This window comes from Macrobrachium nipponense, chromosome 43, assembly GCF_015104395.2.
Source record: "Macrobrachium nipponense isolate FS-2020 chromosome 43, ASM1510439v2, whole genome shotgun sequence".
Taxonomy (NCBI): Eukaryota; Metazoa; Arthropoda; class Malacostraca; order Decapoda; family Palaemonidae; genus Macrobrachium; species Macrobrachium nipponense.
Window position 1 is genome coordinate 3,672,411 of NC_061104.1, and position 27,406 is coordinate 3,699,816.

General features: G+C 37.8%; 3 protein-coding genes across 10 annotated transcripts in view; all 3 read right to left on the reverse strand.

The window, feature by feature from the left end:
* The window catches only part of LOC135213986 (uncharacterized), a 107,702-nt gene extending 102,484 nt beyond the window's left edge, over positions 1 to 5,218 (reverse strand). For 2 of the 5 annotated variants that reach the window (XM_064248069.1, XM_064248070.1), the window contains exon 1: positions 4,471 to 5,218. In XM_064248069.1, the coding sequence (XP_064104139.1) occupies positions 4,471 to 4,563 (93 nt within the window). In that variant the 5' untranslated portion in view covers positions 4,564 to 5,218. The remainder of the gene's footprint in view (positions 1 to 4,470) is intronic. The other 3 variants (XM_064248063.1, XM_064248071.1, XM_064248072.1) reach the window with 3 other exon arrangements.
* Positions 5,219 to 8,359: 3,141 nt separating this feature from the next.
* LOC135213987 (elongator complex protein 6-like) lies at positions 8,360 to 23,830 on the reverse strand. 4 transcript variants are annotated; one of them, XM_064248075.1, is made up of 2 exons: positions 23,693 to 23,830; positions 8,360 to 9,277 (listed from the first exon to the last, which is right to left on the reverse strand). In XM_064248075.1, the coding sequence occupies exon 2, from the start codon at positions 9,272 to 9,274 to the stop codon at positions 8,474 to 8,476; it is 801 nt and encodes a 266-aa protein (XP_064104145.1). In that variant the 5' UTR covers positions 9,275 to 9,277; positions 23,693 to 23,830; the 3' UTR covers positions 8,360 to 8,473. The 4 variants fall into 4 exon arrangements, with proteins under 4 accessions (XP_064104145.1, XP_064104144.1, XP_064104146.1 ...); XM_064248074.1 differs by lacking the exon at positions 23,693 to 23,830 and adding an exon at positions 19,995 to 20,131; XM_064248076.1 differs by lacking the exon at positions 23,693 to 23,830 and adding an exon at positions 19,991 to 20,110.
* On the reverse strand, positions 22,582 to 27,152 carry LOC135213989 (uncharacterized). The gene is made up of 2 exons (XM_064248077.1): positions 26,601 to 27,152; positions 22,582 to 23,964 (listed from the first exon to the last, which is right to left on the reverse strand). The coding sequence occupies exons 1-2, from the start codon at positions 26,796 to 26,798 to the stop codon at positions 23,524 to 23,526; spliced, it is 639 nt and encodes a 212-aa protein (XP_064104147.1). The 5' UTR covers positions 26,799 to 27,152; the 3' UTR covers positions 22,582 to 23,523.
* Positions 27,153 to 27,406: the final 254 nt, after the last annotated feature.

Consider the following 27,406-nt stretch of genomic DNA (forward strand, 5'->3'; position numbering starts at 1 on the left):
CAAAAATAAGAGAATCTTTAAAAACTTCTGTCCTTCAATAGAGTATTTCGAAATTTACATTTCAAAACAAGCAAATCTTTTCCATTTCATGGGAAGAGAGAAAGTTGGACCATTGCCTGCTCAGTTGTCAAATATTTTAAGAAGAGCAAGATAAAAATATGCAGTTGTACTTGACTCGTAATGAATGTTTTTTTTTTTTCAACAGATGCCAGAAAAAAACCCTAATGACTATTTTATAAAATGCTGCTTCTACTCTAATACACATTTTTTCTCATCATATTGTCACTATGTTGATACTGAAAGATTTCAATGTATTCAAACTTAGCACTACATGCCATCAGTTTTTTTTTTTTTTTTTTTTTTTTTTTTTTTTTTTTTGAAGAGGATAAACTAAAGCACTTGCTGTTATGGCACGTAGCCTGTACTATAACCTTGGCTTACAGTGCATTTTCGGGGTACTGCTTCGAATAGCATATGCGACGGTGTTCTTTCCACAATTATATTATGCCGTTCTAGCTACAGCTGTTGTATTCCTTTTAAGTGACACTGCCTCCTGTGCAATTTTAATATTTTCTTGATTTGCCATGTTCTTTCTTATAAAAACTTTTCTCATTCTTTCTTATAAGTTCAGCAGATCGCATGTCATTACGGCATAAAATTTGATGTCAAGTCTTTTAAATTCTCTGATCTTTTCCTTTCAACTACAGCATCGGGATCTTCAGAATCTTCAGAAACAGATGATTCAGAAACAGAATCTTCAGAAACAGATGATTCAGAAACAGGATCTTCAGAAACAGATGTTTCAGGACCGGAAAACTCAGAAACAGATGCTTCAGGACCGGAAAATTCAGAAACAGGATCTTCGGAACCGGTATCTTCAGTTTTACAGGATCAACGGATCTTCGGAAAGGGAACCTTCGGACCGGGATCTTCAGGAACCGGAGGATCTTCAGGACCGGGTCTTGCAGGAACCGGGATCTTCAGGACCAGGATCTTCAGGACCAGGATCTTCAGGAACGGGATCTTCAGGACCGGGACCTTCAGGACCAGGATCTTCTGGACCTGGATCTTCAGGACCGGGATCTTCAGGACCAGGGAATCTCAAGGAAAAGATCTGGCAGAAGGGATCTTCAGGACCGGGACCTTCAGGACCAGGATCTTCAGGACCGGGATCTTCAGGACCGGGATCTTCAGGACCAGGATCTTCAGGAACCGGATTCTGAGGAACCGGACTTCAGGACGGGATTCTTCAGGAACCGGGATTTCAGGCGGGATTCTTCGTGACCGGGATCTTCAGGACGGGATCCTTCAGGACCAGGAATCTTCAGGACCGGGATTTTCAGGCCGGGATTCTTCAGGACCGGATCTTCAGGGACCGGAGCTTCAGGGACAGGGTCTTCAGGACCAGTTCATAATCCAGAAATACCTCCATATATTCCTCCACGAGGCAAACCTGCGTTTCTTAGCAAAAAGATATATTCCAGCTCCTCGCTTTGGAAGACCTATTCTGAATCTTTTTTAATAAGAAAAAGCGAGAATTTCTGTACCCAAAATGCTGGAAAAGTTTTTTGTTAATTCTTCAATGAATCATTTGGTAACTTCTGATAACTGCTCTTAAATTTAATTTTGTGCATCACTAATGCATTTCATCACCTGTTCAAAAGCAAATTTCTCTGCCAATAAAGCAAAATTTTAACTGTCATTTTTCATTTCCATTTATCATTATTCCCTTATGTCAAGTTTCAAAGGTTAAATAACCTAGTTTCTGCAAAAATCCTTGACAGAAACTGTGTGACTAAACAACACTAGGTCTAGGGTCTTAAGCCTTGGGAGAAAAACAAATGATAATATGAGGCTTATACTTTGGGGAAAAACACATGATAATATGAGGCTTATACCTTGGGGAAAAACAAATGATAATATGAGGTTTATACCTTGGGAGAAAAACAAATGATATGAGGCTTATACCTTCGTGAAAAACAAATGATAATTAATATGAGGCTTATGCCTTGGGGAAAAACAATGATAATTAATATGCAGCTTATAAGTTTTACTGATTAATTCTTAAATTGCTCCTACAGCTGGGAGTGAAGAATTGTCACAAAATATGATTATTTGACAAAACTGAGCCAATTCAATACATAGTAATTAAATTTTCTTCGGTTGTTCATACAATCTTGACAAACACAGATGTCAACTATTTTAGCGACCTAATAAACTGAATTATACTAACTTTTAAAATTCACAATGCCCACCAAAAATCCTTAAGGCTATTGCCTTGACACTTTGGAAAATTTTGTTATTGATTCCAATATCATATACTGTAGCACAAGCGGTTTCATAATATTAAGATTATATAACATTAAGATTTTGTAGCCATATCTCTGATTGAAAACCACACATTGACAATTAGCAGACACCAGTACTCACAGGGGATGGGTAACAGACCCACCACCTCTCCCCATTAATAGCTAAAATCCGCAAATATATACTTAAAACCCATCTAAAAACGCTTAGGACTGCCTGATTTGATAGTTAAAACACACAAAAAGCCTCTAAAATGTTTATGCCAGAGTATTTTAATAGTTTTATTTTTTTTAAAAGTGTATTTAGTCCCGAAAACGATATGAAAATACGGTAATTTGTTTATGTTTCTATGTGAAAAATGCAGCGAACAGGTGAATTTTCCATGAATAATGGGTATATGCAATCCAAAGAAAGTCCGCGAATCGTGAGTCTGGGAACAGGGGGGTTGGCCAAAGCAATTTCCAGGAGTGCCAGACTCTGAGGGTGCGTGACTGGGCAGCATGGGTGGGGGCAACATCCCACCTACAGCAACGGAATTAGGCTACCCAAAAACAAGCAAGAACTAGTACTCTTATTCATATCAACTAACTGCTACCCCGAATCTAATAAGAAGCTTGCAATTGCACCTGAGAACGAGAATGAAAGCCATGAGGGACAGATAGAGAGATGGGGAAGACTGTGAGTCCAGGTTCTCGTAACATAAAATATCTATGACATTTTCAAAGTATTCTAGAGACTACCATTTCCTTTTTAGTAATGTCTGAAGCAAAGCAAAATAAATTGCACTGCTACAGCAAAATGTGCAGTTGCCTTTTCAGTAACCCAAACTAACCTGAACTCACTTGACTTGAAATCAAACATATCTAAAATGTATATTTTTCCTTTCTTTTATCATTATATTTTCCAAATAAACTGGTTATTGCAATTCATTTTGCATTTAGGGCAAAATATGTACAACTCTGTATGAAACATACATACATACATACATACATATACATACATCATACATACATACATACATACATACATACTACATACATACATACTATATATATATATATATATATATATATATATATATATATATATATATATATATATATATATATATATATATATATATATATATATATATATATATATATATATATATATATATATATATATATATAAATATATGTTAAGACTAAGGGTCAGACTAGCGGTCCATTTACAATCATGACTAGTCCTTTTGCCCTATTATAATGGCTTTCTGCTCGCCTCACCCCCACCCCCATATCGTACGATAGGGGGTTAGGACGTTTCATTCTGTCTCCCATAATAGGAGTCTCCTCCAGCCACCATGAATTTTGAATTCTCAGTTAACAGGCTAAAGAGGAATATCTAAATATGCAAGTATAAATAGGTGTATGTACATATATTATATATTTATTATTAATATGATATATATATTTATTATAAAAATAAATATATAATAAATATATATAATATTATATATCTATATATATTATATATGATATATATATATTATCAATATTAAGAATATATATTATATAGATATATTATATATTAGAATATTATTCATTAGATATATAATATATAATTATAAAATACCAAATATTTATATATATGATATATAAATATATAATATATACTATATATATATATAAAATACAGCCAATTTAGATAGTAGTCTCTCCTGCCCAAGAATTCAAATTTCATGGCAGCTGGGGAAAAACCTCCTTAACAGAGAACAGAATGATTCCCACGCCGATTGCAACCTTCCATATTCCGTCCCTTGATTCCCGTCTCCCTCTGAGACTAGTGAAGGTATTACCTTAACATTTATTCTTGAATAATATGCCAGTACTACTGTGTTTGTTACATGAATTTGAATAACTTTAGCATCCTATTTATTAAGTAACTTGATATAAAAGTCTTTTTATATACTACTTTTAAAGCATAAAATTAATTCACATCAATATTTTCCCATCTTTACCACCAATTATTTCCTTCCCATTCCTCCTTTTAGCATTAGTTATAAAGGCCTATAGCCAGGCCTATTTAATTCCTGAAAGCCATCAAAGAAAATGTTAGCGCAAGACAACGCGGAATAATGATGGAAATGCAAGATATAAACGTTAATATAGTGTGAACACTTACACCATCTTTGGGGTTGTCAGCAGACGACACTATAGGCCTAGTTGCAGATCCATTGTAATGCAGATATCGGACTATTCTATAGCTTTTTACCATTGTTAAATATGGGAAATTGTAATCGCTGGTTACATCTTTCACTTTCAGCCACTATTTATACGTTATTTAATGGTTTTATGTGTGAAAATACACTACAAAGAACGTATAACCCTTCCTTCCACAAAACCAACTCAAACACTAACCAGAGAAGTATGAACTTGAAGGGAAGGAGGGAAAGAAGGACAGTTGTACCAACCCTATACTTGACCGATATCAGTACAACATTTTTTAAATTCTAACAATAAAGCGATTCACATACAATCACAACCCATGAAATTACATCTGATAATAATATTAAGGCATAACAAATGAAAAGTCAACACAATCCCAATAATAGTTCAACATTCTTACCAACACCATGTTGGTATTAGTGGTCACCATTTTATCCCAAGGCGCCTTCACGACCTATGGGCGAAAATCATCCATATAAACTCTCTATGACAGTTCCTTTAAATGTTCTTAGACGCACGTCGACTCGAATCTACGGCTTTATTTTTTTAAAAATTCAATGGATTTGGTTATATTAAAAGATTCTAAGTGTACCAAACCCCTATACTGGTTCAGACATTCCTCCACATAGGTCTAGGGATCGTCATCCTAAAGAATGCCTTAAGATCCGTCAATACTTCGGAATTTCGAATCTACGTCTTTATTTTATAAAAATTAATGGATTTGGTTATATTATGTGTGAACCATACTGGTTCACACATAGGTCTAGAGATCGTCATCCCAAAGAGTCATAAGATCCACCAATACTTCGATATTTCAGCTTAAATCATTATTGGTTCTAAATCATGGCTGTCCCCTGGTCTTCAGGGTAACAGCAGGGTTGCTGGGAAGGGTTGAGACAGAGTAGAATAAGAATAATTATGAAGAAGCACGCCACAAATAGAATCATTTGTACTCCATTTGGTAAACAAGATCAGTTTGGGTAAACCACGAAAGTTACAATAATGATTTATCATTAGGAAATGCTATTGAATTTTTCCGATCTTAGGTGAATCTCATTCTAGTTCATTAAAGCCCTAATATAGACAAACATCTTTGCTATGAGCTCAGGTTAAAGATGCCGTTCAGAGAATCTTGCAATGTAGGCCTAGTGATCCGCCAAGTAACAAACACCATCTTACAAGACAATCGTGAGCCTCATTTTCAGGAACTGTAGGTAGAACGTTTCCAGAAGCTTATGAAAACCTCTGGATGTTTAGGTGATAGGAATAATGTCAAGTCCAAACGCTTTTTGGCTGAAGGCAATAGTCGAGGTCTTAGTAAAGCAGCAATGGTAGCTCTTGGTAGTCTACCGCGCGCGCGCACACACACACAAAGGCTTTCTTGTAAATTGTGAGCTAACCATCACTGTTTATGCCTTCTGTTTGCTCAGCTGTTGAGCAGTGAACGTTTTGTAAGGCTTTGCATTTCAATTGGTAAATGGGACTAACGCAGTTTAAGGATTCTCTCTCACACACGAATTCCATTTGTACAATACGATCCCATACTATTCTTCCCTTCGCTTTCTTTCTATCTATCTAACATTTCTGTAGTAGGTAGTACCATTATTCCTGTATTCTGTAATTTTGAATATCCTAAACTTCATCTCCGCACAGCATCGAGCAAATGGTCTTGTCGCTGACAGCATAATCCAGCACCTAATATTAAGACCAGAATCGTTGGTCTATCTAATTTTTCTCCTTACCCTAATTGCATAACCCTTCTGATTCATCTAGGTAACTGGCTCTGTTGTGTCTCAACTCCCACACTTAACTATCCCCCAAAATATAAATAAATAAATAAATGCACTCTATATGTGTGTCGTAAATATTGTAATGCCATGTATGTGGCCACTCATTGTCAAATTTAGCTTTTCATATTCAATCTTGTTATGTTCACAAGGGACTCATAGCTCAAAATCCCTTAAAATATCTTAAAAAATATAGTCGTCATGATTATCCACAGCCTAAAATGTCTTAAATGGCCATAAGAATTTGCTTGTCCCCCTAAAAACAGGTGAGAAAAAGTGCAGCATGGCTAAACACCCTTGGGGTCAAGCCAGTCCAAACCTTTTACCAGTAATTTTTAAGTTACCAAGACCTGGATGGGGTCAAACCATTTACTAGTAATTTGTAAGTTACAAAGACCTCTGGAATGAGGTAGAAACTCTTGATTTTAGAATGAAAGTGGAACAAAAGAAAGCTTACTCAGCCTAGGATCTTGCTAGCGGGACTTTTATAAGTTTCTCTACTGTATGCCTTGTTGCAACTAATCTTGAACCAAATGCAGTGATTAGAGGATTGAATAGGTCCTCTTCTGAGTAATATAGTCTACATACCTACAACCCAACAAATTTTAAAAACTGTCAGCCTTACACTAACATCATCTCATGCACACAAAATATTTTTACACCTGTTTATTGGGAAGTATAATTTAATCTTTATTAAAAGGAAACAGTTTTTCATCAAACCTTTTACCTTGCACACAAAACCCTATTTTTATTGACATATACTGAACCCCGCCACTAAATAATGTAAAATTTAACTAGGCCTATACTGGCCTGCTCTGTATATGTATCTTATTGTTTAGATTGTGACTACATCATTACAAGCTTTACATCAACCAGGCAGTCTGAGGTGAGAAACAGTCAGCCAATACAGAGCGAAGTTCAGGCTGTTGCTGTGAACATTTCTCTGCTAGGCAACACAATATAAATATCCCTATAACCAAGCATTAATCCATTACATTTTGCACCTCATTGCAATCATATGTGGTCTAATGCATATGTGGTCTTATGGAATTTTGACAGTGACATCAAGATTAAAAAGCAAAATAGTACCCGAGTGTCTCCTTACCTTCTGTGATGGACTGACAACTCCAGAATGATTTATGTCTTACAGAAAAGGGGATACAGTTGGCCCCGTGTTTACATTGGTAATAGGTTCCAAGGACCCATGTGCTAACCTGAAACTTGCATAATTGCAGTCTTCAAACAAAACCCTAATAATATACATATAGTAATAACTATTATAGGTCGTACAATGCAGAGTTGCGTTGCAAATGCACTGAGCAAGACATATATTTGAGGCCTTGTAGGATTTATAAGACCATGCAAATTGTAAAGTGGCAAATCAATTTTAGTTACTGAAGATAAATTCTTGGCATTATCGTTAATTACTACTATAAGTATTATAATTTGATACTTTAATACTTTGATGAATTTAATTTTCGAATGGAGTGTCTGATATCCACAGTGTTTCAGTGAATATTGGTAGGCTACCTCATGCAATATATCATCAGTCCCAAGTTTCAGCATTGTCTATATTCACTAGAATCAGCAACAGCAGCTGAATAAATTCAAATCCTTTTTTGGTGTAATCTATTGAAATACTGAAACTAACGTAGAACTCTTACACTGGCATTCAAATTCAGCAAGAATAAGAGGCTGAGAACTTAACTAGCAAAGACAGTCTACACCTGTTAAGAGTATGTAGAGAGGTCACTTATACCACAATACTATATTCAAATTATGACAACAAAAAGCATTACTTCTGCCTCCGTTATAAAAAAAAAATCAATCCTACTACCACAAACAGAAGCACAAAATGAACTGATTGCTGCTGTTTATTATTTCTCTTTTTGCTAGATTAAACTGGTCATATTTTTTTACAATTTGGTAAACCTAGGCATGACACAGCTTAACTATACATCAAAGCACTTCAAGGCTTTGTGCATAAGTAGAATAGGAGGCTTGACTAATGTATGGATACAGTAATAGTTTAAACTGTGCTTGGAGTAATGAAACACATTTCAAAAAACAAAAACAACTGTAATGAAACATATTCGTGATAAAATAAATCATATAATTATGTCCATTGTGCAATAATTGCCCAAACAGGAAAAGTTTTCTTTGGACACAGTTTCACAATACACTAGCTGATGTGCCTGGGGCAAATAATTTTATATTCTTGTCCTCCATCTTGTACTGGAAAAGTTGAACATCAGGTAAAGCAAGATGAGGAGATGCATGATTGAAAATAAATCTTACATTTCCATGTACCTCGCGGGAGAACCCTGTACTCAATGCTTCCAGAGACATATGGACCACAGAACACTGAGCCAATCTATTTACAATAAGGCTTGCATCTTCATCTTTCCCAAATGATTTTGTCACTAGGACTAAAACACCTAAATAGTCAGGATTATTATTACCCTCTATCAGAGTCCTGCAGTAATTGACAAATATTTCAATTTGGCTTGAAAGAACACCCAAATTCAAAAGAGAACTCACTCCATCGATTACCAACACAAAGTGTTCGTTGTTCTCCCTCCAGGGCTCTACAGTTCTTCTAATCACATTGTATAAATTTCTCAGGGGTTGTTCAGAAGGCTCTAAAATAAAGCTGAAAGGATGATCTATCTCTTGAAAATCATCTTTAAGAACTTCGGACATAAGTTTTAGTCCTTCTATCACTTTAACTTTGCCTTCGGCTGCTTGCTGTCTCAAGTTTACTCCAAACTTACTACCAATATTACAATAATGTCCCCAAGTATGCTGCAGGGATACAAAGCACACATGACGGTTGTTCGCAACTCCGAATGACAAAAAGTGTGATAAGAGACCAGATGCAGATGATGTCGCAGATTCCGAAATCAAGAATAAACCACCATCTGCTATTCTGACGCCACCTCCTTCCAGTGCATTCTTAATAGAGTCAAACATTTCCTGAAAAATAAATGAAGATGCAGGTAGAAAATGCACTGTATATGGGGTAAAATCACAATAAAATCCTTAAACCATGAGTTTTTCAGCTGGAAGTCTAATATAAGTAGAATTGCACACTGAAGAGAATAACTTTGCTATAAGTAACTGAGAGGACACATAACATACTTATTCAGACTGATAAGCATACAAAATTGTATCATACAGTGTTATATCATAAAACTAAATTTCATCTTTTTAACATGTTACAATTCCAATACCCATTTTCATACTAGATACTCCTGAGGGAACAATGGGCTGAGTTTGGAAATATTCTGGAACTTCAATTGAAATTGGACTATAAGTACTGTAAAATATATGTGCACACATCAATCTGCAATACATGATGTCATGTTTGGAGGGTTCCAGTCAGGTCAGGGCATAGTATTCTAGGATACATTAGGTTATGATGCATCCTTGCTGAAATATGTCTTTGATCTGCTCCTAGGTAGAATGCAACCTGCAGAAATTAGCCTTAAGAGTGTGAGTCTTCTAAACTTTTGCTAAAAAAAATATGAAAATCACTAATGAATCCATGATTTCCTTTATTTAATGCTGTTCTACAATAAATATAGCATTAGGCTAGGCTAGCCTACCCATATTTTCTTGCAACCAGGGTAAGGCAGTGATTAGAAAATCATATGCTATCGACATCTGCATCTCAAAATGTACACAGCTATGTCCATTTGAACTCTGTTGACCATCATCTTTTACTTTCACATATCAAAATCAGTAATGTCCCAAGCCTTTCCTTAGCCTAACCTACACCTTGTGAGGTTTACCAACAGATCAGTAGGACTAAATTTCTGTTTGAACATATTATAAAAAGAACTATATTTACCTAATGTAACCTAACCTAACCTACTATGAGATTCAGGGACTCTGTAACACGGTTTTTTCGCAATAACTTTTTATCTATGCATTTCATAAATATAACGCTTATTCAGAATACATATTATATCTACACATAAATTTTGACTGTATTCTGCATTACGTAGGTTGAATAAATTTGGTAATTATAATGTAAAAGTGACTTTTTTTGAAGACGGGCCAACTTACTCAGAGAAAAGGTTTCGAACGCACTCGTTACGTAACTCATGACAGCATTTCTTCCCTCTTTCTCGGTGGATGATTGGCTATACGTAACGAAGGCTAAACCTCTGGCAACAATGACATACAAATTTAAATACAAGCAAAGCAGTACACCTTTATGAACTCTGAAACTCTCCACTGATAATTGTCATAATGAACAAACCAACAAAATATGTTAATAAATACAAAAACACTTCGATTATTAGTCTAACTCCCAAAATAAGTTTCCTAAGAAATTACAGTCTACTTTATAGGTCACAATCAGATTGACAAGATGTAGGGAATAGTTGGTAATTTTCAAAAACATAGTAGACAAGCTTGATTTGATAACTGCTATATCCAATGTTAAGCAATTTTTATTTATTGGCTATCTACCTATTTACTGAAAAAATAAAAATAGCCGGTACCATATATTGGCTTTAAACCTTCACCAATAATTATCATCAGAATGATGACTTTATGAGGCTCCACCCACTTTCGCCTCGTTATAATTCAGGATTACACTGAAGGCTATCATGGGAATTGTTGGATTAGAAAATTTAACTTCTGGCTATAAAAAACTAATTTCTCGAGCAGTTGTAAGAAGTGCTAAATGATCCTCAAGGATCCCAGCAGTTGGCCTAAACGTTTAATTCATGTATATTACTGCTATACTGTTGCGGCACTACTGCTACAGTAGTATTATTACGCTAGCACTGATACTCCACCCACATCTATGTATCGTTCCGCCATTCATAAAGTCTTTGGGTTTCAGAGCCGATGGAGTTGGTGGATGGGCAGGGCAACTTTACGTAAAAAGGTGTTTACCTTGCTTACGTAATGAATGTTTTTAGACTCTTGGCTCGTAATCATTGGCCATGGCGTCGGATAGATCATTTTTACTCTATAAAAATTAAAACTATCGGGTTTAGGTTATTGGTAATGCTGACAAAATTTGTGTGTGGTTGTAAAATATACATATGTCAACTATCAGCTACATCCGATGCTTTGACAAGGAGCAAAGTCCAAAAAAGCGTGTTACAGACCTTGAATCTCATAGTAGCAGGCTGTATTACTTAGCTAGGGGGCAGACACCCCGATGAAGGAAACCCCACTCTTTACCAAAAGCTCCCCTATAATACTGCGCATGCATGATAGCATCCCAGAATGGTCAGCATACTACTTCTGAGGTTATATAGGTTATTTAGTCAATCGACAAAAAATAATGGCAAGTTCTGAATATACAACCAAAACATAATAGGAAAACCCAATTTCTGAAGTAATACGTGACACGGAGCTCTTGCTTAAGTCTACCACCTAGGTTATCCCTTATTGATAGCAGTTAAAACTACAATAGATGCAAGTGATTGCTCTGTGTCGGGTATTTCATTGAAAATTGACTTTCGCTGGAGCATTCTGGTCGCTTATTAAGAATTTACCATTATTTTTTGTCGGTCGCCTGTAAATAACTTGTAATTAACCTGAGAACTAATTAGTATGTTTTTGTATGCTGGCCATCCTGGAATGCTATCATGTATATGCACAGAATTACAGGGGGACATTTCGTAAAAAGTGTCGTTTCCTTCACAAGGGGGGTCGGAGCCCCCTTCTAAGTAACATGGCCAGTTAGGTTAGGATAGGTTAGGGTACGTTAGGTTAGTTTACTTCCTTTATACTTAATAGCACAGAGTTCAGAGTTGTTACTTAGAAATGCCCAAATTGCCAATGTCTACCCCTGTCTCCTTAGGTCCTAAACTAACCCAGGTCCGTCCCATGTTTAGGTATTATAGGATAAACAACCACAGACGATCCATCGTCATCGCGTGGCCAGGCCTTTTTCACTCAATATTTAGTTGGTGAAACAAGAATACAATTACAACTTTAAGCATACCATTCAAAAGATTGAAGTTCCTTTAACATAATGTGATATATGGAAGCCCCATACGAACTAAAATAAGCATATGAGCTCTTCGTAAAATATGTTTTCCAGACAGTTTTGAGATCCAATATGGTGGCAATCGCGTGACTGGCCGTTCTAACCACATACAATCCACCATCTTTCCCAGCCTTTCCAGCACTCATTTGAACAATGTTAGCGTATATATGTAACGTTTATTGATCTTACTCAAGATTGCAGTTGTAATCAGCACAATAAAACATTTTGTTGCCTATATTAGTGAAAGTATGAAACTTTTTATTTGCGGGGTCATGGTTTGAACTGAATTCATTTTTACCTTGTAATGGTTTTATCCTTACTGCCATCACAACTGAAACTCCACAGTGCTTATTTGATTGTAATTATACACATTTTGGTCTTAATTCACTCCAAATTGCACTTGAACCACATTGCTGTTCCTGGTTCCTAAACACTCACTCCACAAACACAGTTACGAGCAGCAGACGACTACACTGTTTATGAGGTGCAAAGCTTTATTCCCTTAATTGTTTACTTTACTCATTATTTAGTTTAACTTTACTTTGTTACTTCAAAATGTTTATTTAATTCGTGTCTATTATCCATTTTTTGCAACCAAATGAACCCCGAAAAATTACTAATATTTCTGATGTACTTAGGAGCAGACGACGCGATGAAAAATGACTCGTCATTGCCAATCTAGTGGAGCTTCACACATACGTCGATGCATTTACAAACTGTTTCCATGAATTCTAGTTGTCATAGTAATGCATTAATGATAAAATTGCTGTAATATGTATATATACTACAAATAGATACGCTAATTTCACTTATTTTCCCGGTTTTGTGTAAGTCTTATACCCAGTTTGGAGGGTAAACACATACCAATTGACATCACTGATAAACAATTTAAGAGTGCAAAACGTCGCAAAGAATGCCGTAGTTCCCTAGGATAAGTACTGGTTAGAGGTCCGGTTTACGATTGTTATGACGAAAGTGCCCCAGTATCTATGGGTACAAGTGGTGTGCGGATTTAGCACAGGAAATGGGAAGTTTGTTGACACAAGCGACTCCGCAAACATCAAGATGGCGTCAATCTTCTAAACTTTTTTGAGCGACTACAGATCTGCAGACGATCGATTTTCATGGGGAAAATTTTCAAATAAAGTAACTACATGTATAATGAATATTTGGAAATGAGAAGGAGAACAGTATAATTGCTAATAACAACGTTTTTGTAGTTGACCCAGTGAAAATAAAGCCTATAAAACATCAAACGGTAAAGGGGGACCCAGTGGGAAACTGGGGTTTTTAGGTTGGGGGAAGCGGCCTCGGACTTTCACGGCGCCCGAAACTCTCAATTCCCGGTTTCGAGACCCAGACCCTTTACCCTGAATACAAGTTTGACCCCTTACTCTGCATTCAAGGTTGACATAGGCTAGGCTAGCCTAGGACCCCTTACTTTGCAGAACTTTTGAACCACTAGCCTACATGTAAAACGTCTACCCTAGGCTATCACTAACCGACATTAAATTAGATGCTAGGACCCCTTACTTTACATGTAAATGACAGACTAGCCTAGGCTACCACTACCCAGAATTACTGATAAATTAGTTGTTAACAGTGAATATGTTTATGTGTGCTGTCAGTAAGGCCGTGGCGGAGCGGCGCTTCGCGCCTTATCCGCATATTTAAAGATTCTTGGCAAGCACGGCATGTTCTGGCAAGAGGTAATGTTGCGCTAGCCACAGTGGTTACAGTAAGGCCGAGGCGGAACGGCGCTTCGCGCCTTATCCGCATATTTAAAGATTCTTGGCAAGCACGGTATGGTCTGGCAAGAGGTAATGTTGCGTTGCGCGCGCTAGCCACAGGGGTTACAGAGTACACAGTACATACAAAAAAACACGACTAGCCTAGGCTATAAATCCCCCCATAACTGTAACATTAAACACCTTACTCGTTCGCCATGGCCTTACTGTTCGAACACGTCCTTCGGTACTGGCTTCGAACTAACAGAAACACTAGTTTACATACAAATTGCAGAGTCATGCATGTTCCTACGTGCCCACCGTCGGGCCGATAGATCTGTCCAAACACGTGCTTCGGTACTGGCTTCGAACTAACTGAAAAAATAGTTTACATGCAGATTGCGTCATCATGCATGTTCCTACGTGCCCACTGTCGGGCCGATAGATCTGTTCGAACACGTGCTTCGGTACTGGCTTCGAACTAACCGAAACACTAGTTTAGGATAACAAAAATTAATATACAACTTATCTTATTTAAATTTCAAAGTCGCTGCTGTCCGACGACCATGAAGGGGAACATGAACCGTCGGTTCCCTATGTTGCACGTTTTACATAACCCCGAATACTAGTCCCCAAGTAAACCTTCTCTATACAACCACTTCATAAATTCGTCGGTGCTGCATAGGAACTCCATCAGAATACTAACACACAAATGCGTATAGTTATCGAACTCGTCTGCTGTTACACTTTTAGGAAAGAATACTGCGTGTGTTCTATCCATGTCAGCGGTGGAGAACGGAAAGGGCGAATTCTGTGAGTGGAGGTATGAGTGTCTGATTCATATTCATGGGACACGTTTCTATTGGTTGGAAGGAAGTTAATCCATGTCCCTTGGGGATGACCTGGGTCAACCTGATACAGGATTGGTTTGAATTAAAATTCCCTCGTTGGGGGCGGGCCGACGTACAGCGCCTGTCCGCGGCCAACTCAAGAACTACGGGAGCTCCAACCGCCGTGTCAGCCTTCACATCAAGTGGGTACTTAGAAAAATTTACGTTTCACGGGAAATATTGGCGGATGGTATTTTGGTGTAAATTGGTCGAATAAGTGACTTTTCGGGTATGGCTATTTTGGAATTCTGGACAACTTTTATTCTATGCATTTTGTTATTTGGGGTAATGGTTTTGGAAGTGTAGGATCTGTCTGTGGATCTGTAAACTACCCACTCTCTGTTTAAATCTTAAAATATGGCCTTAGGTAATTTCTAATTTTGGAGAAAATACTTCGAAAGGAGAGTAGAGGTCTTGAGCTCCTGCTATCACCACCAACAACTCATGAATGATGACCATCTCCGGTGTCAGGACGTGTTAAAGTACTTGGGTAGTTCGCAGACCCGGGGACAGATCCTACAATTCCAGAACCATTACCCCAAATAACAAAATGCATAGAATAAAAGTTGCCCAGAATTCCAAAATATACCAGAAAAGTCATTTATCCGATCATTTTACACCAAAATACCATCCGCCGATATTTCCCGTGAAACGTAAATTTTTTTAAGTACCCACTTGATGTGAAGGCTGACACGGCGGTCGGAGCTCCCGTAGTTCTTGAGTTGGCCGCGGACAGGCGCTGTATGTCGGCCCGCCCCCAACGCGGGAAATTTTAAATCAAACCAATCCTGTATCAGGTTGACCCAGGTCATTCCCAAGGGACAAGGATTAACTTCCTCCCAACCAATAAAAACGTGTCCCATGAATATGAATTAGACAATCATACCTGCAGTCACAAAATCTGCCCTTTCCGTTCTACACCGCCGCCATGGATAGAACTCATTCCGTATTGTTTCCCAAAAGTGTTACAGCTGACGAGTTCGATCAATATACGCATTTGTATATTGGTATCCTTATCGAGTTTTTACGAAACACTGACGAATTTATGAAGTGGTTATACAGGGAAGGGTTACTTGGGGACTATTCGGGGTTGTGTACAACATGCAACACAGCGAACCGACGATTCATGAAACATGGGACCAGCAAGGCCACGGGCCAAGCGATATACATGTGGCGATGTACAAACAGCAAGCGCGGTAAGAAGGTATCAGATCTATCGGCCCGACGGTGGGCACGTAGGAACATACATGATGCCGCATTTTGTATGTAAACTAGTGTTTCGGTTAGTTCGAAGCCAGTACCGAAGCTTGTGTTCGAACAGTAAGGCCGTGGTGAACGAGGAAGGTGTTTAATGTTACAGTTATGGGGGGATTTATAGCCCAAGCTAGTCATGTTTTTTTGTTATGTACTGTGGCTAATTCACTGTGGGCACGTAGGAACATTACATGATGCCGCATTTTGTATGTTAACTAGTGTTTCGATTAGTTCGAAGCCAGTACCGAAGCACGTGTTCAAACAGTAAGGCCGTGGCAAACGAGGAATATATTTAATGTTAGTCATGGGGAGATTTATAGCCTAGGCTAGTCGTGTTTTTTTGTATGTACTGTGGCTAATTCACTGTAACCTCTGTGGCTAGCGCGCGCAACGCAACATTATCTCTTGCCAGAACATGTCGAGCCTGCCAAGAATCTTTAAAAATGCTGTTCCACCATGGCCTTACTGTGGGGTCTAAGCTTCTAATTTAATGTCGGTTAGTGGTAGCCTAGGCTAGACGTTTTACATGTAGGCTAGTCTTTCAAAAGTTCGGCAATGTAAGGGGTCCTAAGCTAGCCTAGCCAACGTCAACCTTGACTGCAGAGTAAGGGGTCGGAGCCTATGTCGGTTAGTGGTAGCCTAGGCTAGACTTTTACATGTAGGGTAGTCGTTCAAAAGTTCTGCAATGTAAGGGGTCCTAGGCTAGCCTAGCCTACGTCAACCTTGAATGCAGAGTAAGGGGTCAAACTTTTGTATTAAGGGTCAAACGTCTGGGTCTCAAAACCGGGAATTGAGAGTTACCTACTTGCGCCGTGAAAGTCCTACGCCACTTCCCCCCACCCAAAAACCCCGATTTCCCAATGGGTCCCCCCTTTACCGTTTGATGTTTTTCAGGCTTTATTTTTACTGGGTCAATTACAAAAAAAGGGCCAAAAACGTTATTCTCAGCTATTTTTTCCAGCGAAAATTGACCATCCCCGGGTCTGTAGTAGCTCCAAGTACTTTTTCGGAGGGTAATCAGTCCAGTCGGTTGTTTACCCTATAGGGTAAAACACCACGGCAGGCCAACCCTCATCACGGTGGACGGGTCTTATTCACTCGATATTTGATTGGTGAAACAAGAATACAATTGCAACTCTAAGCATACCATTTAAAAGACTGAAGTTTCGTCAGCATAATGTGATATATGAAAGCCCCATACGAACTAAAATAAGCATGTGAGCTCTTCGTAAAATATATTTTCAAGGCAGTTTTGAAATCCAATATGACGGCTACGTTTTGCATGGAAGGTTCTGATCAGTGACGGCCACCATCTTTCCCCAGCCTTCCCAGCACTCATTTGAACAATGTTAGCGTATATATGTAACGTTTATTGATCTTACTCAAGATTGCAGTTGTAATCAGCACAGTAAAACAACATTTTGTTGCCTATATTAGTGAAAGTATGAAACTTGTTATTCCTGGGGTTATGGTTTGAACTGAATTCATTCTTACCTTGTAATCGGTGGTTTTTATCCTTACTGCCATCGCAACTGAAACTCCACAGTGCTTATTTGATTGTTATTATACACATTTTGGTCTCAGTTCACTCCACATTGCACTTTAAACCCGTTGCTGTTCCTGGTTTCTAAGCGCGCGCGCCACAAACACAGTTACAAACAGCAGACGATGAAACTGCAAAGTTTTATTCCCGAAATTGTTTACTTTACTCGTTATTTAGTTTAAATTTACTTTGTTATTTAAAAATTTTAATTTAATTCATGTATATTATCCCTTTTTTGCAACCAAATTACCCCCGAAAAATTACAGATATTTCTAAAGTAGATACAATCAAATGTTTCTAACGTTTTCGTACATCTGGCTGCCAAAAACCATAGAGGAACGACTGCGGATAAGTGCATAGAGGGACGACTACGGATAACTGAATTATATACATATTTTTTTTTTTTTTTGCTTTTTTGTTTTTGCTAGCACTTTTCATTGATTTCAGTCTATATTAGTATTTTGAATTTCTTTAATAATCGTATGCCAGAAGTAAATGTAACCTTTAATGTTTGCATGCTAAGAATGGCAAAATCATCCTTGCCACATTAGTGGAGGCTTCACACATACGCCGTTTCATTATTATAAACTGTTTCCATGAATTCTAGTTGTCATAGTAATGCAATAATGATAAAATTGCTTTAATATTTATGTATATATACTTCAATACATAGCCTAATTTCACCAATTTCAACGTTTTGTGTATAGTCTTATACCCAGTTTGGAGGGTCAACACAAACCGAATGGCAACAGAGAGAGAGAGAGAGAGAGAGAGAGAGAGAGAGAGAGGCACAGGAACAGAGAAGGAAAGGGGTGGTGATGGAGGGGGGGGGGGTTAGGTGGAGCTTTTTACGTGTGTTCATATCCATTTCTGCATAATGGAGTTTTTGTCTCTTGGTACAAGGACAAGTGTCGTTATTCTTTACGATTAGTGATTCACGATACCCTTATAAATTACGGCACTGGGTGTAATGCACTATAGCAAAATCTCGTTCTGTTACGAGTGTTCGTTACAGAAATAGGTATTGCCCAAAAACGTGCTTGCACTGTCTCTGAAACCCATAGTAGACATGCTGCTTAGTTGTCAATCAAGTTTTTATAACCAAGTATTTTTTACTAGCTAGCTATTGAATAAATTTGTATTTTTCTCAATCAAAACATATGCCCCTCAATGCTAACTTTCCTCTTTTAACGACTTTCTGGTCATTGCAAATTCAGCCCCATAATTTCTTATGGTGCGAAAACAGACAGAGGCCCAGGGACCGAAAACGATTGCGTCACACTACGGCGGTAATCCGGCAGTAAAACATCTTCATATATCCAAAAAGTAAATAATAAAGATATATATAGGTATGCGCATTACGATTATAACAATTACATGAATAGCTGATAACAATCTGCATGAATAACTGGTAAACTGTTCTACAAGACAGTTGAGTATAGCAATTATTTACAATAGGTACGAAAGTCAAGATGTCATGACGTCATAATACAGAACTTAAAAGAACGTTCTAATTCAGAAAAATAATTACTTAAATTTGAGTCAGAGTCGAGTTACTTTTTCAATAACGAATATTTTCAAATTAATCATCATAAATATGTAAAATATTGATGTTTTACTATTTATTTAAAAAATTAGCTAAGAGCACGCTTCTCGTCATCTTCTACCAAAACAGTTGTTTACTCCTAACTTGTTTGCTGGTGAGAAACCGTGTTTCGATTGTTGTGATGAAAAGTGCCCAAGCGTCTGTGGGTACAAGTGGTGTGTGGATTTATCACAGGAAATGGAAAGTTTGTTGACACAAGCGACTCCGTAAACATCGAGATGGCGTCAATCTTCGAAACATTTTTAGTTGTAGCTAAGTAAAAATTTCTAAAGCGTTTTTGGTGAGATTTCCACTGCCGTGGACACCCTTTTCAGTACCCTCTGTTTAAATCTTAAAATTTGGCTTTAATTTCTAACTTTGGAGAAAATACTTACTTCGAAAGGAGAGTAGAGGTCTTTAGCTCCGTTTCTCACCAACAACAAGTCGCGACTGATGCCCATCTCCGGTGTCAGGACGCGTTATAATGTACTTTTTCAGAGGGTGGCAAGCGTTGATTGTAGGTGGCCTGTTTGGCCTGCCGGTGTGTTTTACCCTAGTAGCTACTGAAAGACCCCTAGTAGGGTCATGTTTGGTCCGACGTATTTCTACAACATGCAGAGCTTCTCAACTTAAAATATTTAACCTAAGATAGCCTATATTTCTACTTAGACTTGCCAATTAAAAGCTGTAAGTAATGTAGTGGTATTTGCTGTAGTAACAACAGTCAAAATAATACTAGTAGGGTATCGTAAGGTGGCTACGTCTCAGTGAATGTTTACATCGTAGTAGTAGTAGTAATTAGATTCGCCTTTGAATGAGGACATTCTTCTATAACGGCTCCTCAAAAATGGTGAGACATCCAATTTCATCAAGACCACCGGTGGTCTTGATTTCATACGTTTATTTTCTCCTTTTTCATTCATTTTTTCTCATTATTTCTACACATTTCATGTAACTGTTTCTTTCATCGCTTTAATTTATCCTTAAGGAAAGGAATTAATTCACATAAACAGATTTATATGAATATTAGTGACATCGCTCGCTAGACCTGTAGGTATGCGATGATGACATCCAAAATAAAATTGATATTATACACTGACATTAATTTGATATATTGAAATATATGTGTTGAAATTTTATTAATAATCTTATGAGTCTACAAACGATCATCATCATAAATCACCAACAGTTTTCATTTATCTTAAAATGACCATAATAATAATCATAACAGGACACCAAGGTTCGACCATAGCCTACGAGTTTCAACTAACATTTCTACTTCAGTTCAGTGTCATTGTAAAAATGTTAAGTGCTTCGATATTGTAAATATTTCGTCATTCTTTGAATATTTTAAAATTTATTGGGGTATTTCTATATAGTAAGCATCCCGCATCGTTCGTCCCCGCGAATACGAAAGCTACCAGGAATTGGGACGTCAGACTCAGATGTATTTCGCCGTGTTTAGTACTAGCCCCTGGGGTTTAATTACAGTCGTCCGAATAAATATTACTTAAAATTCTTGTTCAGGAGGTAAAACTGCACAGAAAGACCGCAACTGCCGTAGTCTAGGCCGCCGCGGAATAGTGATATAGATCTACCTTTATTGGTTTAATGGCCATTTAAAAAGACTGATTATGACACTACTGTCGATACTATTTATAACTGCCTAGGCCTATGTTACGTATAGTTGTAGTCTTCATTCATAACCAAAGTGTGTAGTTGCAGTAACCATTGGTACAAGTTTTTCGTTGTGGCTAAATATATTAGGTCCTATCGCCATATCCTCCCTAGGGGATCATAGACGTCCTCCAGCAGGAGAGGTGCCAGAGGAACCTTCCGAAGGGAAACTGACGCAGACTCGCTCGAAACGAGGTAAGAGTAGGCCTACAGAATGTAGAGGCATTTGTTCTGTACTACTGTTCTGAAATCTGTGACAAACTTTACCTTAAGAGGTTAGGCCAAAGCATGGGCGTCATTTTGAGGACACTAATGGGTCCCCCAAGACTTGGTTTGCTCCCCCTATCCTTTGAAATGATAATAATATCCTAATACTAATAGGTAATGATAACAACAGTAAAATTCACCTCAAAGAATCTTATATGGCTTCAAAATGTTCATCGCCTCCCTCTTTCCCCCCCTCCCCCGCTGATAGGGCTCGCTTTTCTCGCCACCCCGCCCACACCATATATATATGTTCAATGCTGTTTTGTTAGGCAGTTTGTATGATTTTCACTCCTATTCTAGTAAGGGGGAAGAGTTACCGCCTGAAGCTATTGATTTAGGACATTAGCAAAGGAAGAATTCTTTCAGATCATATAAAAATAACTAATATGAAATTATGGGCTGTTACAAATATTAGCCTAGGCCTCAAACCTCTAGGTACCATACGTCACTCAGAGAGAGAGAGAGAGAGAGAGAGAGAGAGAGAGAGAGAGAGAGAGAGAGAGAGAGAGAGAGAGAGAGAGACCGCCATACCTACTAAGCCAGGCCGGACGTATCAATATTCCCCGTAATTGACCCAACTCTACCCACGTACCCATCACCCGGCAATCGAAAAATAATGACCAGGTCATCATCAGCATCTCCTGTTCTACTTTTTGAACCAAGGAGGAAATGACTCGTATAGAGGCTATGCACGTATTTAAATGTACGTAGATCTGTAGTTTTATTGACAGAGGCCACTGTAAGTATCTAAACGTACGTAGATCTGTGATGTAATTGATAGCGGCACTGCACATATGTAAATATATGTAGATCTAAGGGTTTTTTTTATTAGTTGCTTAAACGAATAGGCCTATATGTAACACTATCTTAGTCTAAGCCATTCATTGAATAATAGGCCTATAATGAATATATTAGCTACTGTTGTGTATTTTAAACTGTTTATTATTATTATTATTATTATTATTATTATTATTATTATTATTATTATTATTATTATTATTATTATTATTATTATTATTATTATTATTATTATTATTATTATAAATTCTAAAGCAAATATATAATGATAATGTGGGGACCTCTAGGCTCATTTCAACCAATGAAAATCTCTCTCTCTCTCTCTCTCTCTCTCTCTCTCTCTCTCTCTCTCTCTCTCGCTCTCTCTCCTCCTCTCTCTCTCTCTATCGCTCTCTCTCTATCTCTTCTCTCTCTCTCTCCTCTCCTCTCTCTCTTCTCTCTCTCTCTCCTCTCTCTCTCTCTCTCTTAACTTTAAGTCAAATCATTATGTTAAACAACATAAGGTCTTGAAAATACAATGTTTTACAATGCAGTTTATTGTCGTGTAAACTTAGAGCTATGAGATGCAGGTACATTTCAGATATCACGCTATGTACACTTTATATCTATATACATATAGGTAAATTGAGACTTATAGAGTTATAGAAATAACAGACGTACACACGCACACACACACACACAGCTGTAAAGGCACGTTCTTTATTGCAATTAAAAGTTTATGTGCAAAATATTATCCACTTATTTTGTATAATTTTTTTTCATCAGTTATGTAGATAGAAACTTTGAAAAAAAGGCAATGTAGAGAGTAAATTATTATAAAAATATGAAGAACACTTTTGTTTATAACAAACGTTTTGTTTTTATATAAGTTCAGGAGACAAGATCAGTTTAGAAAAGACACTTTTAAAAGTGTATCATTATTTAGGTAGATTCCACTTACGATATTAATAATAACTATTATTATATAACAGTGACTTTACGCATATCACATAACGTTGCATAGTCCGCTAAAATGCTTTGATGGCTTATATATTAGTTATGTCAAGATAATAGCCACTTCTGTAAAAGGCCAGATAATCCCACTTCTATAAAACAGTGCAGATAATCCCACCTCCGTAAAAGTCCAGATAATCCCACCTCGGTAAAAGTCCAGATAATCCCACTTCTATAAAAGTCTGGGTAATATCCCACCTCTCTATGACATAGCAACATTCGATTACCTAAACATAGTGGCCATCAGCGAATGTTTGGGAATTAATTAATTGGCAGGGGTGGGGGTATTCTTGCTTCACATACGTGTGGGGGAAAGTAGGGGGTTACGGTCGGTGGGAACGCTCCCACGTCGCCCCTTCGATAAACAACTTGCAGTAACCTTCATAACCAAGGAACTGTATGGGCCAAGTTCTATACAAGGTCTATTCTTTAGGCCTTGGCTCTATATAGACCTATAGGGTTGGGTATTTCACGCGACCGAATACCCAATCCTGACTGCCTCCTGATAAGTGGGCAGGTCTGGGTCGTGGTGGTCCCCCTCCTCCTCCTCTCCTTCGTCCGTACCACACGCCACCAACGTCCCAACACCCTCGGGAATGAGGGCTTCCTTCTCCATCCTGACGGAGACGCTTACTAACGTGTTAGGCCTAAGGTGACTCTTGGGCTCTGCTGTCGTAGTCGTGGGGACGCTTCCGGACGCGGCGTCCCTCCCGCAGAAGTCGTAGCCGAGGAGCGCCGTCTCCCATCTCCGTTTTTCCCAGACTTGTTCTTCCGAGAGAGCCACGGGACTCCCGCCGGAGCAGGAGCACTTGGTGGCCAGGGAGGGCTTCTCTAGGTAGAGGACCTCGTAGGGCGGAGGGTCGGCCATGACCTTCTCGTATTTCGGGGGCGGGTCTGACTGCACCGATCTCTGCAAATAAACCGTCAGGTGGTATAGATCGATGTATCGATAAAAGACAGTGCAAAAATAGCCTAAATATTAATGATTGCTTCAGAATTCGTTCGTTGAATCACGTAGGACATGAAATGTATGGTATATATATGTTCGACTATAATTAGTTGTATAGTCATGTTGGAAAAGGGTATCTATATAGGTCTAGCAGTTTCATTCCTAAAGATAATATAGCTGGAGTCTAAGCACTTTCTGTTGGCGCCGTATCTCGATAAGGGAAAGAGGTGTGTATATATATATATATATATATATTATATATATATATATACTATATTATATATATATATATATCTACACTTTCCCTTTAGTGAGTATGGAGCCATATATATGTAAAAAAAAAAAATCACAGTAGATGCATGTGACTCAGTATATAAACAAATACCATATTTTCCTGTGTTATTCACTTATATATATATAGTATATATATATATATATATATAATATAATTATATATATATATATATATATATATATATAGTGTATGTGTATGTTTCTATACGAACACATAAGAACTAGTCTTCATAGGCCTAAAAAATTATAAAAAAAAACAAAAAATGAATAAGGTAAAACCAGCGAAGCTTTTTTTTTAGAAATATGATTAATTTTTAACCAAAAAAAAAACCGTAATTAAGAACTCAGCCTTCAGAATATTGCTTAACGCAAAGGATAAGTAAAGGCAACTGATGAACTGACAGAAGCGAAGGTCAAAATGAAGCCGAGGAAATCGATATAGAAACCCACCCATGACCTTGAAAACTAGTACAATGTTGTGCTAGGTGGTTTAGTGTGTGTGTGTGTGTGTGTTTGTGTCTATTTACGTGTTACAGTACTCATCAGACAATAAATACACACGTGGGCTACGTACACAGAACAGTAGGTTATTGTATCAGACTTCAAATACGCTTATACATACACAGAATATATATATATAATATATATATATATATATATATATATATAAGTATATATATATATATATACCTATATATATATAGTACTATATCATTGCTACACACAAGAACGAAATACACAACTTTGTGTTAGAGGTTTTGTGTGCGCGCGTGTGTGTAGGTATGTGTAGATGTATGAGTATGTGTTCAAATACTTATCAAGCTATAAAAACGCATGCAATTACACAGAAAATAGTACTATATGTTGCTACATAAGCTAGTACGAACAAAATCCGCATTATTGTGTTAGGGGTTTTGTGTGTATGTATATGTGTAAGTGTGCGTGTATTTACGTGTCAGGATACTTATCAGACTATGAATACACATTTACATACACAGGACATAGTATACTATATAATGCTACGTAAATTTATGAACGAAAAACACACTCCAAGTGACCACATGTCGTAGGAAGTAATTGAAGAAGCATGAGTAAGGGAAGATTCACAACAAAGAATGTGAATTCACAAAAAAACTAATAAATAAATAAAACTTACTCAACTTCTCAACGGTCACAGGGAACGCTAGCCAGAATTGTAAAAATGAAGGGAAAAAATAGAAAACTTGTATCATGCAACACCTGTTTAATGGGAGTTGAGTGAGCGTCTCCTTCTGCCTAATTTTGTGTAATTTCACGGGACTTGGGAGGACGAGTCTCTCTCTCTCTCTCTCTCTCTCTCTCTCTCTCTCTCTCTCTCTCTCTCCGTGTTGCTGTGTGCATGTGCATTTATTTTTAGGTATGCGTGCATACTTCTGGTCAGGCGTGAAAATAACAAAATTTCACTTCGTAGGAGAAGAGAGACATAGTGGATGGTTTGTTTCCATAAATGTAAAACTCATGTTTCACCCAAAAATAAATGAATAAATAAATAAAAACTCCCTGATCATCATTTAACTATTTAAACATATAGAAACACAAAACTCTATATTCAGTCACTATATATACACACAAAACTCTATAGGCACAATCTGTAAATATACAGAAACAGGCACAAAACTCTATGCTCGGTCAGTAAATATAAACACAAAGCTCTATGTACAATCAGTAAATATACAGAACAGAAATAGCCACACAGACACAAAACTCTTTGCACAATCTGAAAATGTACACATAACATTATACACAAACTGTAAATATGCAGGCACCAAACTATTTACAATCTATAAATATACAGAAACAGACACAAACTCTGTGCACAATCTGTGAATATACACAAAACTCTGCACAATCCATCAATATAAAGAAACAGCCACAAAACGCAGTGCACAATCTGTAAATATACACAAACTCTACACAATCCGTCAATATAGAGAAACAGCCACAAAACTCAGTTCACAATCTGTAAATATACACAAACTGCACAATCCGTCAATATAGAGAAACAGCCACAAAACTCAGTGCACAATCTGTAAATATACACAAACTGCACAATCCGTCAACATAGAGAAACAGCCACAAAACTCAGTGCACAATCTGTTAATATACACAAAATTGTATATACAATCTGCAAATATACAGAACAGAAACATCCGCAAAACTCAATGTACAATCTATCAGTATACGCAAACCAAAAAAAAAAAAAAAAAAAAATGTATACAATCTGTAAATATAAACAAAGTCTGTCAGTTCTGGAAAGAACTTACCTGTGAAAACTGCCCGTGATTTTGGGTGATCCTGATCATGTGTATGACGTACCAGCCCAAAGCGGGGACGAGTAACATGAGGACCAAAGGTCCCCCTTGGTCCAGGGCCTCGAAATACCACAGGAGGACCACTGACAACACCGAGGGCAGGAGGGCTAACAGGGACACGAAAACGAACCTCAGACAGGGCAGCCACATTGTGCTATACCTCTCATATGCAGTATAGTTGTGTTGGTACTAAGCACGGCTGTGTAAGAAACAGAGGTCGGTGGGTCGATTGAGAGAGAGAGAGAGATATTATGATTGTGTCGTGGAACACACACACACACACTCTGTGTAGTGTGGTGTATACGTTCGCTCACTCACGTATCCACATCACCTCCTCAGTCAGTAGTCTTGCCCAGCACTGAGTCTAGAATGGCTCAGTCAGATTCTCTCTCTCTCTCTCTCTCTCTCTCGCTCTCTCTCTCTCTCTCCACACCACATGATGCACAGATGCAGTCTCGTCAGTCGCTAACTGCGACAGAACTTAAGCTGAACGTTTGTTGGTCGCTTTGTGGCTGACATAAAAACTAGACCTGCAAATTTACATTACAAGCTTAGCCCGGTATTTGGGGTTTCCCGGTGGGGTTTGTGGAGAGGTTATTGGAAGTGGGGGGAAGATTCAGGGTAGAATCTATGAAGTTTGGGGTTCCTGGTGGGTTTTGTTGAGAGGGACGAGGATGGGGACTATTGAATTGGGGTTGGGTCCTCTATCGGGGTTTGCGGAGAGGGGGTGGGAGTTTGGGGAGGTTCAGTGGAATCTA

Bases quoted from the DNA above. Each gene is read 5' to 3' on its own strand.
- LOC135213987 (XM_064248073.1), bottom strand. From the start codon at position 19,780: ATGGGCATCAGTCGCGACTTGTTGTTGGTGAGAAACGGAGCTAAAGAC. The intron at 9,278-19,714 runs GTAAGTATTTTC...TTTATTTTTCAG, and splicing joins ACCTCTACTCTCCTTTCGAA to GAAATGTTTGACTCTATTAA.
- LOC135213989 (XM_064248077.1), bottom strand. From the start codon at position 26,798: ATGTGGCTGCCCTGTCTGAGGTTCGTTTTCGTGTCCCTGTTAGCCCTC. The intron at 23,965-26,600 runs GTAAGTTCTTTC...GTTTATTTGCAG, and splicing joins ATCACGGGCAGTTTTCACAG to AGATCGGTGCAGTCAGACCC.